Here is a 16,757-nt window from a genome sequence, read left to right as displayed (position 1 = left end):
TGTACAGTAAAGAAGTAGATATGCACTTCAGTCTGTGGTGAATAAGGCATACTAAAAAGGTGTTTGCCCATCAAAAGAAACTAAAGCATTAAAAACCATTAAAGACACCTTGGATCAGCAGAAAAAAACTCTTTGGGCTGTGCTAAGGGAACTGACCTGGGTCAGCCTGGGCTTTGATGGCGTCTGTGGGGAAGGAAGGTCTTCCCACTCCAGCATTGTTGATGGCACACACACGGAGACGATATGTCTGACCTGCCTTCAGCCCAGAAACCTGACAGCAAAGTCAACATAAGTCTCTCCTAAACCACTGGTCACCCATTAATTTTAGGATCCTTTAGCATGTGTTTTTTAACCAAGAAAAAGTATCATTTAATGCTATATACTGACCTTTAGGTACGTGTCTGTGATTGGTTCCTGGGTCACTGCGGTCCAGTCCTCTGAGTCCTCCCCCTCACTGATCTCCACAACATAACCAGTGATTTGTGACTGACCTTGGTACAGAGGCTCCGCCCACAGCAGAACCAGAGATTCCTGCCGCACCTCTCTCAACTCCAGGTCATATGGGCAGCCTAAGAACATCATGGTAACAGTGTATAATGTAAACCACTGATTTTTTGGTGTAAATAACTGGCTTGTAAAAAAAGGTCAGTTCATCCAACCACCCTTTCATCCATCCAAGCAGTGTACTGAATGGGCAGTTCATTCATTCATCCATCTGTCTATTCATTCAAACATCCAACCTACACTATCATTAGGTCCATTGATCCATCGATCCATTGATCCATCCATCCATCCATCCATCCAAACAAAAAACAATGCCTCAATCTATCCATCCATCCATCCAACCAACCTATCAATAGGTCATCTAATTCATCCACCCATTAGTCCATCTAACTATCCATCAGTCCATCTATCCAACCAACCAGCCAACCAGCTAATTTATCCATCATTTATCCATCAGTCATTTCATCCGTCACTTCATCCATCCATCCATCCATCCATCCATCAAATGAACCTATCAAAATTCAGTTTATTTAACCATCCATTATTTAATTTCCATTTAAACAAGCTATCAATATGTCTGTTAATTCACACACTAATCCATCCCTCAAATCAATAGATCCATCCAATCAGTAGATTCATCCATCCATCTGCCATATATTCAACCAACCTCTCAATATGTCCACCTGTCCATCCATCCATTCATCCATCTATACAATCAGTACATCCAACAATCCATCCATCCATCCATTCATCCATCCAACCAATCAAGCACGTAACTGACTTTACATGTTATTATATTACACTTTATTTCATTTCAATGGTATGTTTGTAAAGCGACACCCTGCTATCACTGGTAAAAATTACTATGCTTATGGGAGCATTATGGTGAATTATGGGTAGTGAATATTATAGATTTATCAGATATCAGATATTGCGTCATGCGGAAGAGCTGAACCCTTGACTGACATATCTAAAGGTGAAAATACATTCGACAGTCTCTAGTCTACTCAGATGATAGTTGTGTATTGTACTGCTCTTCCCAGAAAAAGAAAAGCTCTCCTAACAGCAAGAAGGCAACATGGAGGACAAACAAAGGAAAAATAATAGTCTTCATCGATCCTGTATCCTACAGGGGCTTTTCAGAATAACATTCATACAGACACAATGACTGTGGCAGGATAATAATACAGTAATAAAGTACTACAGAGCTCTGACTCTGTTATAATGAAGTACACTGTTTGAATGCAGTTAATTAATTCTCAGTCACATTATAATGATTTAAATAACGCAGAGAGAGATGGTTCTTTGGATTTAACACACAAAACATGTTGTCTAGCACAGTTCACCTCTGTCTATTAATCATAAACAAGCACAGCAGAAGAACTTAAGCAACTCTGAAGTGAGAGACATCTTTCACACTTTGAATTTAGTTGTTTTTTTCATGCCATGTTTATGGATATGGGTGTGAAAAAAGGGTTACATCCCTGGATTCCTGACTGAATGAAAAGTTCCAGTATTTACACCTATTGACCTGAGTTCATGTGATTATAAATAATACTTTAATTCATTTTTCAGTCATCTGTATCCTGGTCAGGATCACAGTGGGCCTAGAGTCTATCCCAGGCACAATGGTTGAGAAGCAGGAAAACACCCTGGAGGAATGCCAGTCCATTGCATCGTACTATTCACGTGCATTCACATACTCATTTACACCTAGGGGCAATCTAGCGCAGCCAATCCACCTAGCAGTGTGTGCTTGGGATGAAGGAGGAAACTGAAGAACCTGAAGATACCCCACATGGACATGCAGAATATTGGAGCTGTGAGGTGGGAATGCTACCCAATGCAGAACCAGTTAATATTTAACCAAAAATTGTTTGTTAATGTTAAATAATAATACCAAAGTGTGACACAACTTTGGGAAAACTTGCTGCATATATATCAGATTCCTTGAGCAGCTCTGTGCTTGAATTGTGTTCTGCCTCATTTGAAAGTCACTTTGAAAGAAATCTCAAGTGAAGAAATATAAATGCTAATGTTAGACTCTCACCGGGTTCAGGCATCGTCCACTTTTCACACAGAAAAGCCTCACTAGGTCCAGAGGGTTTGCCGACTCCGACCATGTTGGCTGCGATGACACGGAACTGGTAATAACACCCTTCTAGAAGACCAGGAACCTTTTTAATAAGACAAGAATGAAGAGAGAGAACTAATAGCTGATTATAACATGTGGTACAGAGTCAGACAGGAGAAGCTGATGAAACAGGAGAGTGAGGCACTAATGGGTGATGTCTCACCCCTATTTTTATTACACACAGATGTTCAGGATAATTTTGACCAACATGTAAAAAAGACCAGATTTAGGGGTTCAATTTGTTTAATTTATGCAGCTCTTTTTAAAGCCAAAGAAAATTTTCAAGGAACAGTCAAAAACTCGTAATAACTCAAGATATATGTATTATAGGATAAAAAGGACAGTTAACTAGATCTGTAATGATCTATAACATCTATAAAATGGTTTGAGGGTTGAAGTGATTTAATTCTGTATGTTAACATACTAGTTAAACCAGTAGTGTTGAAGTCAAACCACATCTCCTACAAATTGTTCGATAACGGTCATTTATTTAAGCATTCTGGAGATCATTTAACTGCACACAAACGTAGAAAGCAGGGCTCTAACACTAATGTACTAATATTTACAGAATGTTTAAGAGCATTGGTCTCTACACACTGATGGCCACTTATTCTCAAAGTACTCATTACATATGCACATTCCTAAATCTCTCACTTCAAGGCTATGATTGACAAAATATAATTGCCAATGAACTTAATTATCCGGTTCATTAGTTATGTGGTATGTTCAAGATTTTGGTTAAAAAAACATTGCCTTCTATTAGACAAGTGAGTCTATGACATTATCACCAAACCATTAGCTTATATATAATTGAAATTTTTGTGCTCTGTGGCTAGATCATAACCTGCCAGAGTGGGTTATTGTCTCTGTGAACAATAGTTCATTTAAGGACACTTGACTGCTTGGTATAGGATTAGGGAAAATGTTGCTCTACGGGACCCTAGATACACACAGTGTCTAATCAGAGTGAATAGATTGACTTCCTGATGATTTATATATGTGCATTGGTATGTTTTCATATGTTTTCCATATTACTGCCTATAAACCATTAAACCATCTTTTTTGCCATTTTCATACACTGAAAGATGCATCTGTTGAACCAACTTTGCATATATTTTTTCCATATGGGAAATAAACCTTGGCAAATGCAGCAAAAGAATGTAATGCAAAATAATGTACAGTTTCAGAAAGTGATGTAGAACACAATAATATGATTGTCGTATAAGGAGACCAAGTGAATTCAATCAAAAGAAGGTTTTTTATGCAGGATTTGTAATAAAACTGGATGCAGTAGTGTTTGAGGGACAGCAGAGGGCGCTGTGTGCTTATGCATCCTTATGGCTTCCACTCAGATGTTCAGCCAAAACACTAATAAACAAACTCTGTAGAAACGTCCATAGAAACCATCCCAGCACTCATTGCTTTCATAGAAATACCCCGAGTCTCACTGCTTCCATAGAAACCACTGGAAGCCATCCCAACTCTTAGTGCTTCCATAGAAACCACCCCAGCTCCCAGTGCTTCCACAGAAACCCAACTTTCAGTAGTTCCGTAGAAACCACCCCAGCATCCAGTGCTCCCAAAGAAACCACCCCAGCGCTCACTGCTATCATAGAAACCACCCCAGTTCCCAGTGCTTCCATAGAAATCACCTTGGCACCCAGTGTTTCCATAGAAACCACCCCGGCACCCAGTGTTTCCATAGAAACCCAACTCTCAGTAGTTCCATAGAAACCACCCCAGTATCCAGTGTGCCCATAGAAACCACCCCAGCACTCAGTGGTTCCATAGAAACCACCCCAGCATCCAGTGCTTTAATAGTAACTACTCTCAACTCTTCCATAGAAACCATCCTAACTCTTGGTGCATCCATAGACACCATCAACCTCTCAAAAACTCCACAGAAACCATCCCAGCTTTCAATGCTTTCATACAAACTATCCCAGCTTTTCTAACACCCACCACAGCTCTCAGTGCTTCCATAGAAACTACCCTAGCTTTCAGTGCCTCTATAGAAACCAACCTGGCACCCAGTGCTTCCACAGAAACCTAACTCTCAGTGCTTCCATAGAAACCACCCCAGCATCCAATGCTCCCATAGAAACCGCACCAGCACTCAGTGCTTTCATTGAAACCACTCTCAATCCTCTCATAGAAAAAAACCTAACTCTCAACACTTCCATAGAAACCATCCTAACTCTTGGTGCATCCACAGACACCATCCGAAATCTCAAAAACTCCATAGAAACCACCCAGCTTTCATTGCTTTCATAGAAACTATCCCAGCTTTTATAACACCCACCATAGCTCTCAGTGCTTCCATAGAAACTACCCTAGCTTTCAGTGCCTCCATAGAAACCACCCCAGCACTCTGTGCTTCCATAGAAACTATCTCAACTCTCAATCCTTTCATAGAAACCACCCCACCTCTATAGGAAACCCTCCTTCAGTATCACCACTGCAGCCTGCATGTTGCTAGAGTATACTTCAATGTTCTGTAAACAAATATGGCATCAGATTCCTCCTTGCAGAATCTCATTGCTACACACCACTGCAGTGAAGGGAGCACAGATATGGAATGACTCACTGTGTACACTCTCTCTTTGACAGGTTTAACGTTGACCTCGCTCCACGTGCTCTGGGATTTTTCCCGCTGATCCAGGTAGTAGCCATGCACCGGATCTCCACCATTATTGACAGGAGCTCGCCAGCCAATCACCATTTCAGTGCCCGTACAGTGAAGAAGTGAAATGGCAGATGGGGCAGATGGAGCGACTGTAAGGGGGAAAGAGAATGTGCCTATTATAGCATATATATGTATATTGCTAATTACATATGGAATAAAAACACTTGGGGAAGAGCTGATAGAGGAAAGTAATAAGACAGGGTTGGTGTGAGCCCAAAAATGTATCATTTCATCATATGAACACAACAGCATTATGCTAGCTAGCACAGGGCCTACTAGCTGCTCTTAATCATTAGTAATACTTAGCTATACTTGAAGCAAAATAACATAGCAATAACAATCATTAGCAAAGATAGGCTAATAAATAGTTGCTTAGATTGGTCACTGCTGTACAACTGATTTTATGTGTAAACACCAAAGCTAATTCATTTACGAATGAAAACATATCATAATTGTGTGGTTTTTATATTAACCTACTAACCTAACATGATGGGTGAAGCAAACGTTCCCTCAGTTTCTAATACCACGCTTCCCAACCAAATTTGCTAAACTGTATCTTCTCTGTGGGACGGAAATTAAACCACCTCAATGTGGTGCTCTGGCTTGAATGGATAACATCGCAGTAAAAGAGAAACAGGCGTCTACTAAGCGGATCGTCTGCCTATTCATCCGTCGATTCATTGCAAAGCGTGCTGAGATTTGTTGGGCTGGAAGTACAGAATGTCAGGCCTATCATTGTCTGATTGTCCATGGGTGTATTTGTAAATTGCTTGAGCGTGAGTGACAGCAGAAATGAGTGGCCATTACGTCGAGCACGATGGCGAGATCACGTTATCCAGAAGCTTATTACAGACCACAGCTGTGCCATATACACGCCAGTCTATCTCTATCCGTTTCTGTTATATGAGGACTGCAAGAGGAAATAAACAGATTGTCTTTCTTTCTGTTATACAGCTTCAAACAAGAACATGTTTTAGATACATATACAGTATGGAGACTGAATAAAAGCAGGAACACATACTAGGAGTTTAGTATACATGAATAATGAAATCTTATATCTCATCTTATATGCTCATTTTTTATTAAAAATAGCATAGAGACTGTCAAAAAATAGTCTCTGTGTGCTAGCACTTTAACACTCATCAATAATTAAATGAATAGCATTCTTACTATTTTTAAATCCGGCTTAAAAATAGTAAGAATGCATGTGTTTTTTTTATTAGCTTCAGCTGTGTTTGTAGTTTAAAAGGATAGTTGTCCAAAAATTTAATTTCTTTGTAATTCAAAGATAGTTGAATAGCCAGGGTACGTTTGCTTGTTTTATCTTTTTCAAGGTGCAAGGTTAATGTAGCTAAGGAAAAGGTTTATAGTTTATAGCTACAAGTTTGAGATTGTGCCAACTGTATACCTAAATCATCATACACAAACCTAAAGAAAGCGAACACTCTCATCAGTCATGTCTAGGCTGGTTACTTAAATGTATGATGATGGGAAAGTTGTGCACAATGTTTCTCAAGTTAAAAGGCTGCAGTGTCTGAGTATGTTAGCATTCTTACATTTAGCTGCCTGGACCAGGATTGGCTCAGACTCGTCTGAGTAGCGGCTGTTTCCCGCTCGGCCCACTGATTTCACTCTGAACACGTACTTCTTATTGGTCCTGAGGCCATGCACCAAGAACCTGAAAGAGAGTAAAAGTACAATGTTACATTATATTCACTTTTAGTTATGACTTCACTTTTAGTTCTTCAGCTCCTTTTTTAATTCTCTGCTGCTGTGATTGGTAATTAGCTACACATTAGCATGTCTGCCAATTACAACTTCAAAAATGAAAATGAAAAAATGAAAAAATATATTTTTTTTTCTGTCTGCTTTCTGATCTGTCAAGCTCCTAACACCAATCCTTTTGGATTCTCAGGGATCTTTACTGTGTCTGAGCCGAGTCTCTTCATTAAACTCACTGTACTCCTGTACTCTTCCTACTTGTAATCCCACTATTTGCTGTTAACTAGAGGAGACAGATTCCTCTTGTTAACACTCAGGGTTCCTCTGAAAGTTTCTTTCTATCACTTTTGGCTCTCTCATTAGGGGTCTGCAACTAGATTTCTGTACAGTTGCATTGAGAACTAATTAATTGTTTTTGAAAGCACAGTATTAATAAGTCTAAATGTTTTAATAAGGTCAAAATGGCCCATTTCAAATGTTCAGCAATACTTGTTTTAATAAATGATTGTGTAATAGTGTAAAAATAAAAATGACCTTTGCATTTCCCTTTCTAAATGAGATATAAATATTCTCAAATAACTCATAATATGCTTTGGGGGACACTACTCATGGCACCTGGCCAAATGTGTGATTCAATTTTTACACAATTTGTAAGAGATAAAGTTCTTTTTTCTTAGGATAGGTTACAGCCTGTTGCACTAATAATGTGTAATCCAATATGCAAATTATTCTTTCTTTATTTTAATTATTCCGTTATTACAAAATGTCTTTTGAATGGGTTTGGCAAGCGTTTGATTCATAAATACTAATAATCAGTAAAATTAGCTAACAAAATAAAATATTTTACTTTAACTATTATTGTATTTAAAATCATATTTGATTTAAAATATGATTCTTAAAACAAATAGTTTGGCAAGAGTTTGATTCATAAATAGTACTATTAAGTAAATTTTGTCAATTTTGCTTTGTGTTTTGCTGCAGGACTCACCACATTTCACTGGTAACATTTTGGAATTCTCTGTAGACGCAAACTGTTGTGCTCAACTGTACAGCTAATTCAGACACATTTGACCTATATAACATAATTAATGGATGATGTTTGAAATTTGTTTAGAAACCAATGTAAAGTGAAACAAAGTTGATGCTAGGGCTGCACGATATTGAAGAAAAATGCGATATGCAATAATTTGTTAAATAACGCAATATGTGATATGCGGTGTGATTAATGTTATAAGTGTGTAAAATCAATTTAAATTTTATATATATTTAAAAACTGAAAATGACGTAACCAACATACATGTTTCATGTTCATTTGAGGAAAAGAAAGCATTCTCTGCTATCTGTGTCACCCTAAAACTTCTGTGTATTTTGACGTCTTTGTATTTTTTTAGACACTCTAACATGTTCAGTAAGATAAAACACCAGTATACTGTATAACGATTAATGATTAGGCACAGGGGGTTCACATATTAAACTGAATTGCTTAAAAAATACTGACTCTAATGCAGGTCACGTGAATAAAAACAAAATTTCTTACATTATTTAACATGCTTGTGTTTTACCTGGTGCTTGTGACTGGTTTGTTGTTAATGGTTCTCCACTCCGAGCTCCCCAGCTCATTGCAGTACAGGTAATATCCCAGAATTCCCTCTGTGCTCTTTGGCTCTTTCCACATTAGAAGGATTGACCTGTCTGTATCCCTAATGGCCTGAACACAGTGGGGTGCAGCAGGGACATCTAAATACGAGACGCGAGCAGTTAATTTTATTTTTTTCTGGTATTAACCATATATATATATATATATATATATATACATATTGCAGCTTTAGCTATCTGTAGACATCCATTTAGCTGCCATACTGGTGTTTCCTGATTGTGCTGTGCGGATATCTGTCTGAAGTTATTAAACTTATTCCCAAACTATGCAGCTATGACGATGGGTTGCACTTTCCTGGAACGATACTTAAAACTGTTTTGATGAAACATTTCCTACATAGGTATTCACGTAATTTTATAGCTTGGAAATGTATGAGAGTAACTGATATTAGCGTGTGTGTATTTTCTAGTGTTATCAAGTTTGATTTTCTCTACACACATCAGCTAGTTATGTTAATGTTATTTATAGTGTTATTTATGTTACGTATTTATGTTGTTTAGTGTTATTTGTAGTGTTATTTATAGTGTTAGTTATGTTAATTCTGACCAACGCTTTGTAAATTATACAACACTTCACCCACCGAGAGCTTCTCCTAGCGACACGGGTTGGCTGGGCTCTGATGGATCACTAATGCCATATTTGTTCACAGAGCGCACACGGAAGCAGTAGGCCACCCCTTTCTGCAAGTCGTACGCTGCAAACCTCGTAGCGTTGATCGTCATGTCCAGGCTGGCCAGGTGCCAGCTCTCCTGGCCAGCTATGGACTGGAAGATTCATCAAATAATCAAATTATAATAGATTTTCAACATCAAACTGCTTTCAATCAGGTATTCAGCATTCATCCTTCATTACGCAAAATGCAAAAAAGGGATCTCTTTGAAAAGGTGCCAAACTGGGACAAAAAGCTTTCCCAGCTTTCATTTTTTTCTTACTTGTTAGATCATTGGAATCATTTTTCATTCTTTTTGTTATAGTTTTTGGTCTAATGAATGCACTTGCCCACGTCATCTTATGTTTCATGTAAATTACATTAAAATAAAAAGCCCAAGTCATTTTCATATCATTCAAACAGAGCTAGATGAGTTCCACAGTTTCAGCTGCCCTTGATGTATTAGAAGGTTTTATTACAGAGCTTTTTCTATAAAAGTCCAATAAAACATCGATGTCCTGTGGCAGTTCACAGCCTCACTGGCTCATTACGAGCTGCTCGTCTTGCTCGCTCCTGCATGATATTGGAGATTTCTGCCTTTCCTGTGTGCATATGAAACCTATCTTCTGGCAGTTTAAGACTGGCCCAGGCCCTATTAAATGACAAAGTTTCAAAACAGCTTATAAACTTAAAAAAAAAAAAGGAGAAAAAAGATCTTCTTTCAACTTGATTATGGCCCAAGTTGAAACACCACCCACTGTGTTCAGTGGAAATCTCCACCAAGTGCAAAACAAATAATGAAAGATGGCTGAGGAGTAGGCAGAGTAAAAAAAAAAAAAAAAAAAAAGAACTGTTATAAAAAGCTCACCTGATTGTTTTACATTAGCACCTTCTCTTTTGCATCTCGAAAGATAGAACAGACTAGGCTGACATAACAAATGAACAGCTTTAAAGTGACTATGGTTTTGAATTATTTTTAAATTTTCCCTCCTCTTTAAGGTGCCCAATTAGCATAACTGTGTCTTTAGTTTCATAGTAGCTCTGCTGTGTATCTAACTAGCATAATAATCGATAACAATCTCTAACTCACCTTAGGGAATCTCCAATTAGGGCCACTACTAGCAGAACTATATGTCTGAATAGTTTCTCTGTTTCTCTGTACTTTATTTTTATAGTTATACTGCTAGAATATCTGTATTTCTGACTAGCTTAACTGTATGTCTAACTAGCATAACTGTATCTTTAAATAGTATAATTTTATCTCTGATTAGCATATCTGTGTCTCTGACTAGCATAACTGTATCCCTAACTAGCATAACTGTATTTTGAATAGGATAACTGTATCTCTAACTAGCATAACTGTATCTCTAACTAGCATTACTGTATCTCTGACTAACCACATTTCTGACTGAAACAATTGTATTTCTGACTAGCATAACTGTGTCTGACTAATATACAGTAACTGCATTTCTGACTTGCATAATTATATCTATGACTAGCATAACCATGTCTCAGACTAGCATAACTGTATTTCTGACTTAGCATAACTGTATCTCTGACTAACGTAACTGCATTTCTAACTAGCATAATTGTATCTCTGACTAGCAGAACCATATCTCAGACTAGTATGACTGTATTTCTGGCTATTCACTGAAGTCTATTTGAAGACAGGAGGTCAGTGTTTACCCGCTCCACAAAGTAGGTGAGTGGCTCTTTGCCCCGTGGATCCGGCTCAGTCCAGCACATCACGACGTAAGTGTCACTTAACTCACACACTCGCACATCAGTTGGGGAAAAAGGGACTCGGATCTGACCTGCAGGAGGAGAAAGAGGAGGATGAGGAGATGGAAAAGACAGAAAGGAGTAACAATTGGAGGAGAGTAGAAAAAGGACAAATTATGAAAAGGAGGAGAAGGGAAAGAAAAAGGATAGATGAGAAAGAGGAGGAGGAGAAGAGACGGTGAATGTCTGTATCACTGACTAGCACAACTGTATCTCTGACTAACATAAATACCTCTGACTAGCATTACTGTATCTCAGACTAACATAAATACCTCTGACTAGCATTACTGTATCTCTGACTAGCATAACTGTATCTCTGACTAGCATAAATACTTCTGACTAGCATAACTGTATCTCTGACTAGCATAACTGTATCTCTAACTAGCATAACTGTATATCTGACTAGCATAACTGTATCTCTGACTAACATAAATACCACTGACTAGCATTACTGTATCTCTGACTAGCATAACTGTATCTCTGACTAGCATAAATACTTCTGACTAGCATAACTGTATCTCTGACTAGCATAACTGTATCTCTAACTAGCATAACTGTATCTCTAACTAGCATAACTGTATATCTGACTAGCATAACTGTATATCTGACTAGCATAACTGTATCTCTGACTAACATAAATACCACTGACTAGCATAACTGTACCTCTGACTAGCATAACTGTATGTCTACCTAGCATAGTTGTGTATTCATTAACTTCTTCTTTGTGTGTGTTTGAAAGAAGTCATTAATTATAATGACTATGTTAATGGTTTGGTGGGTGATTGTATATGTGTTTGTGTGGTGTGTGTGTTGAGAGAAGTTGGAATTCAGGAATCATTGGGAGTAGCTACAGGAGCTCAGCCTTAAGGAATTCTCCCTTTGTGCTCTTCTAATCAGGCTTGTTTGTCAAACCATTGATGATTTATTCCCAACTGGTCCTTGGTAATAGTACAACTCTGTGTGTGAGCAGAAAAAATCCCACTAATATAACTTTATGTTGTGTAACTGTTTCTTTGACGATCATAACTGTCTCTCCAAATGGCACTGTATCGCTGACTAGCATAACTGTATTTTGACTCCCAAAACTGTATCTCTAACTAATTAGCATAACTGTATCTAACTAGCTCTGTATCTCTGACTAGCACAACTGTATTTTCACTACCAAAACTGTATCTCTAACTAATTACCATAACTGTTTCTTCAACTGACTTGTATACCTCTCTAGAATAATCTTTATAATTCATTTAAAAAAAAAAGTTGGGCTGAAGAAGTGAGTATTTGTATATTTGATAATAATATATCTGACTAGCATATCTTTACCTGTTAACTGTTAGCATAACTATCTCTCTAACTAGCACAACCGTATCTCATAATTTCATTTCTAACTAGCACAAATTACCCTCTAGTTTAAATTCTTCTCTAGCTAGCAATTTAACCCTTACTATCCAACCGTATCTATATTTAGCAGAACTAAAGTCTAACTAACTGTGTGTCTGATTAAAACAATTATACTGCTAACTACTGCGTTAATGTGTGTTTGAGAGAAATTAGCAACTCTAAAGACTTGAACCTGTGTGGGAGAATATGAGTGCGTGTTTGTGTCAAGGGCATCATGAATAGTATTAGCTTTATATGTTCAATAGACTGTGGTGTTTGCTCACACCAAAGATGAGATTAATGTTGCATTTCTTACTTTCCAGCTGGTCCTTAGTGATCACGATCTCTCTGCCTCTATCCACCTTGACCACTTACACACAGGGAAGACAAAAGAAATAGATTTAGGGACTGATAGAGACAGCCAGTGGCAATAATAGTGAAGAAGGTGAGAGGAAAAAAAAAAAGATTTAATAAGTGGTAAGAAATGATATTGTGGTTGAATTCACAGAGATATCTGAGATATAAAGCCCTCCAAGCAGACATGATCATACGTGCTGTATCTAAGGATGAGGAAAAGTCTGAGAGATTCTTGAAATGTCTGTTTAGGATGATATGTGAGGCATGCAGCCAAAAGCTGGAAATCTGATGACATAATATTATCTTGCCAAGGTGTTTCTCTAATATTTCCTGCATTAATTGATTAAAAAAGGTACCATGCCATGTCTTTTTCACAATATAACCCCTTTAGATAGATGTACATTTTATATTAATACTGAAAATTTACCCATAGTCCTGCTGGGCTCCATGGGGTCAGAGGTGATGATGGGTTTGGAGAGTTTAGACGGGCGTCCCACGCCAGCCTGGTTCACTGCACACACTCTGAACTGGTACATGGTGTTTTCCTTTAAACCCATAACTGGGTAATGACACAGCTTCTGAACAAGCTCGTTACAGAATAGCCACTTCCCCGTGCCAACCTCACACCTGAAGAGACCCAGAGAGCGAGAATTTCTAAGCACATCACAATTTGAATGGAACTTTGATGTGATTCACTTTGCCACAGCGCTTCTATAAAACAGTTCTCTACGCATCACAATTTTTGATTTCTCCAGCTTAATTTCAGCCTGAATGCTTGATCAGTTGAAAACATAATCTTCTCATTTTCATCTATTCTGAAAAATACTTGGCTTCATGTATTTCCACTAGAGATATCAGTACAAATTTCCCAATCAAATCTTCACATCTATATATTCAATGGCAGAAAAAGCCCAGCCTCCAAAAACAAACAGATCATTCAATCAATCAATCAATCAATCAATCAATCACCAAAACAAAACCACTTTGGAAATATTTAATCATATTCTACTGTTGTAAGTAAAAAAACACATTAATCATTTTGGATAAAATTATTCTTGTGACATCTGATGTAAATAAAAAAGTTAGCATGTGTCATAAACTTGATATTAGGCCTCATCTAATAATAATAATTTCTAACAGGCACTTATCAGAGACTTACTTTTTCAGTAGCTGAATCTCAAACATCTTTTTACTGGCCATATAGTGCACTATGTAGTTACATTACTATTATGTTTTATCCCAAGTAGTGAGCATGTACAGTGAAGAGTAAGACATTTGGGATTCAGCCTAACTGCCTAATTATTGCTGTGGAAGTTAAAAAAGGTATAAAACTATAAAACATTCCTTTTTGGATAAATTATCCTTGTGACACATGATGTAGGTCCATGGTTCTGAATAAATACATGTCATTAATGGCATAGTTTATTTATGTGTCAGCTTTCTAGAACAAAAAAGCATTATTTTTGGTATTTGAATAAAAATGATTCAGAAACATTAAATTTTTCTTTTTGAAAATCCTAGCTTATACTTATATTTTATTAAAGAATTTTTAAAATACTATTATGCCATTTGGTGCAAGGTTGCAGAAACATAGCAATGATTTTCATAATTAATTAATTAATTTAGCAAATATTTAATTTATTGGTGGATTTTTAAATATGTAGTAATGTTTTTGATGTTCGATTCTAAGCTCTGAGAAGTCGGCATTCATATCTGTAAAGCCACCTTTAACTAAAACTATTTGTTAGTCATAATTTTAACTCCTTAAAATCGGTTTCAGTGACAAACTGTTCACATTGGTGTACTTTAAATGTTGGATGAGGGACTGACGTGAGTCAGAAGGTAGCAAGATTGCTAACATCTCTTGTAGGTGCTTTAACATGACCACTGATACATTTGGTCAATCCATTCGGTTTTATCCAGAGTGATGCAGAATCCACTCCAAACACAGCGCTGAGCAGTTAAGAACCTCATTCTCAGGCCACATTGGAATTTGAACCTACAACCTACTGGTCATGTTAGTGAGCTAAACCACTGTTTCCAGGAGTTAATTAAGTTACTGTTGCAGTCTACCTGCAGGTGCTTTTGCTCCACTTGAGTGCGTGTGACTCAGACAGCATGATAAAAAAGCTCTTTGTACTGAAAAGCTCGAAAACAGCAATTTCAACAGCCCATCCTCGAAATAAGCGCCTACCCAGCATGCCGCAGGAAAGATCAAAATAACAGTTCCTGAAATCGAGGCTAATACTCAAAGTGGCCCGTGCACCCGGCGAGCTACGCCATTACCTGCAAAATTAAGCAGGAGAAAACACAACTTCTCCAGGAGCCTGTATGTGTTGCTAGGAAACAGGAGGCTGCGGAGGAGATGACATTTTATCCAACTGGAAGGAGACACAACCTCATCCCTCTCTGTCTCTCGCTATCGCTGCCTCTCTCTTTCTACTCTTCTTGTTTTTCTTACCGGTTCTTCCTCCCTGTTTCTTTCCTGCTCTTTCTTCACCTTCTGAATGGTCTTTTTCGACATACACATCGTAGGGTCTCAGAAGAAGACATACACACCCCTCCCAGCAACTAACTGCTAATTTGGGGATAAATAAAGTTTTATTTTTTTTATGTAATTGAATAATCAGGTAATCAATACATAATAGTGAAGTTTTAAGTAATTAAAAAAAAATCTCCCCTAGGTGTGGGTGACATCATAAAAAAATTATACCATGATACCTGAAGACTATGATACACAGTGTATCATTATATATAGGTTTGAAAAAACAACACACACACACAAAAAAACCCCAAAACAAGGTCAATAATACTCTAAATGTCTTCAAAAATAAAATATTTTAATTTTTAATGAATATTTTACTAAAAATGATAAACTATTTTCGATAATTAATAAAATTTTTGCTAAAAATGATTGGCTTATATAGGCTGACCATGTTACATTGCCATTATGTTATACCCCATGCAGTGAGCATATGTAGTGAATAGTAATCGAACCGAATTATTCCTTTGGATAGTAGATGTTTACGCAGATCCTGATGTGCCTATACAAAATGTATAATGAAGCTATACTATGAAGCTTTACTGTTGGTACTTTTACTGGTTCTTTCCCCCTGTTTCTCTCTTGCTCTGTCTTCACCTTCTGAATTGTCTTTTGTAATTAATTGTTTTAAAAAAAAAAAAATGTTATAAAAATACTTGCAAGATCTCAGAAAAGTGTATTGTTACAAAATTTATCACATTATTATTATTATTATTATTATTATTATTATTATTATTATTAATTTATTTAATTTTTAATTATTTATTTTTTAATTATCTTGTGGTTTAGAAGGAAACCGCACAAAGTTTTTGACGATATCACTGAATCTGCTATGATATGATACAAAACAATATGATTACGTAGCCTCTGATCAATATGTGACAAACTTTTTCCAGAATCTGGGGTTAGTAACAGAATTACAGGCAAATCACCTTATTATCCTATTTACACATCAGTTTAAAAAAATGAAATATTTGATTACACACTAGTTGTCTGTCCTTTTTCGATAATAATTGGCTAATCAATTATAATCGATAATAATCCATTTTTGCTGCCTTGATTCATCTCAGTCACTGTGCATCCAGATCGTCTGATCGTTACATCCCTAGTTGTTAACAGTTGTGTTTGGTATTACTGACACCTTCACACTGACCTCTCGATGTAGTAGCCCTGCACTGGACCCGCTCCGTCTGCGCTGGGAGGCTCCCACGAGAGAAACACGTAATCCCTGTTCACATCAGAGCACTTGAGGTGAAGTGGAGAACCTGGAGCTCCGGGCACTGCTGCAGGACCATCTGAGACACAGAGAGAGAGAGAGCACTATCAGACCCATGAGAACTCTGTAAC

At 37.3% G+C, this 16,757-nt stretch overlaps 1 protein-coding gene across 1 annotated transcript in view; it reads right to left on the bottom strand.

Annotated features, from left to right (window-relative positions):
- The window catches only part of myom3 (myomesin 3), a 56,038-nt gene that overhangs the window by 14,151 nt on the left and 25,130 nt on the right, over positions 1-16,757 (bottom strand). Inside the window, exons 11-21 of the mRNA XM_026924871.3 lie at positions 16,564-16,705; positions 13,296-13,495; positions 12,828-12,881; positions 11,039-11,166; positions 9,284-9,467; positions 8,609-8,783; positions 6,881-7,002; positions 5,226-5,413; positions 2,555-2,681; positions 388-569; positions 157-271 (exon numbers count right to left, since the gene is read on the bottom strand). Of these exons, the coding sequence (XP_026780672.3) occupies positions 157-271; positions 388-569; positions 2,555-2,681; positions 5,226-5,413; positions 6,881-7,002; positions 8,609-8,783; positions 9,284-9,467; positions 11,039-11,166; positions 12,828-12,881; positions 13,296-13,495; positions 16,564-16,705 (1,617 nt within the window). The remainder of the gene's footprint in view (positions 1-156; positions 272-387; positions 570-2,554; positions 2,682-5,225; positions 5,414-6,880; positions 7,003-8,608; positions 8,784-9,283; positions 9,468-11,038; positions 11,167-12,827; positions 12,882-13,295; positions 13,496-16,563; positions 16,706-16,757) is intronic.

The sequence above is a fragment of the Pangasianodon hypophthalmus genome, chromosome 22, assembly GCF_027358585.1.
Source record: "Pangasianodon hypophthalmus isolate fPanHyp1 chromosome 22, fPanHyp1.pri, whole genome shotgun sequence".
In the NCBI taxonomy this organism is placed as follows: Eukaryota; Metazoa; Chordata; class Actinopteri; order Siluriformes; family Pangasiidae; genus Pangasianodon; species Pangasianodon hypophthalmus.
Note: the sequence above shows the minus strand (reverse complement) of the source record. Positions and strands in the feature narration are given on the sequence as shown.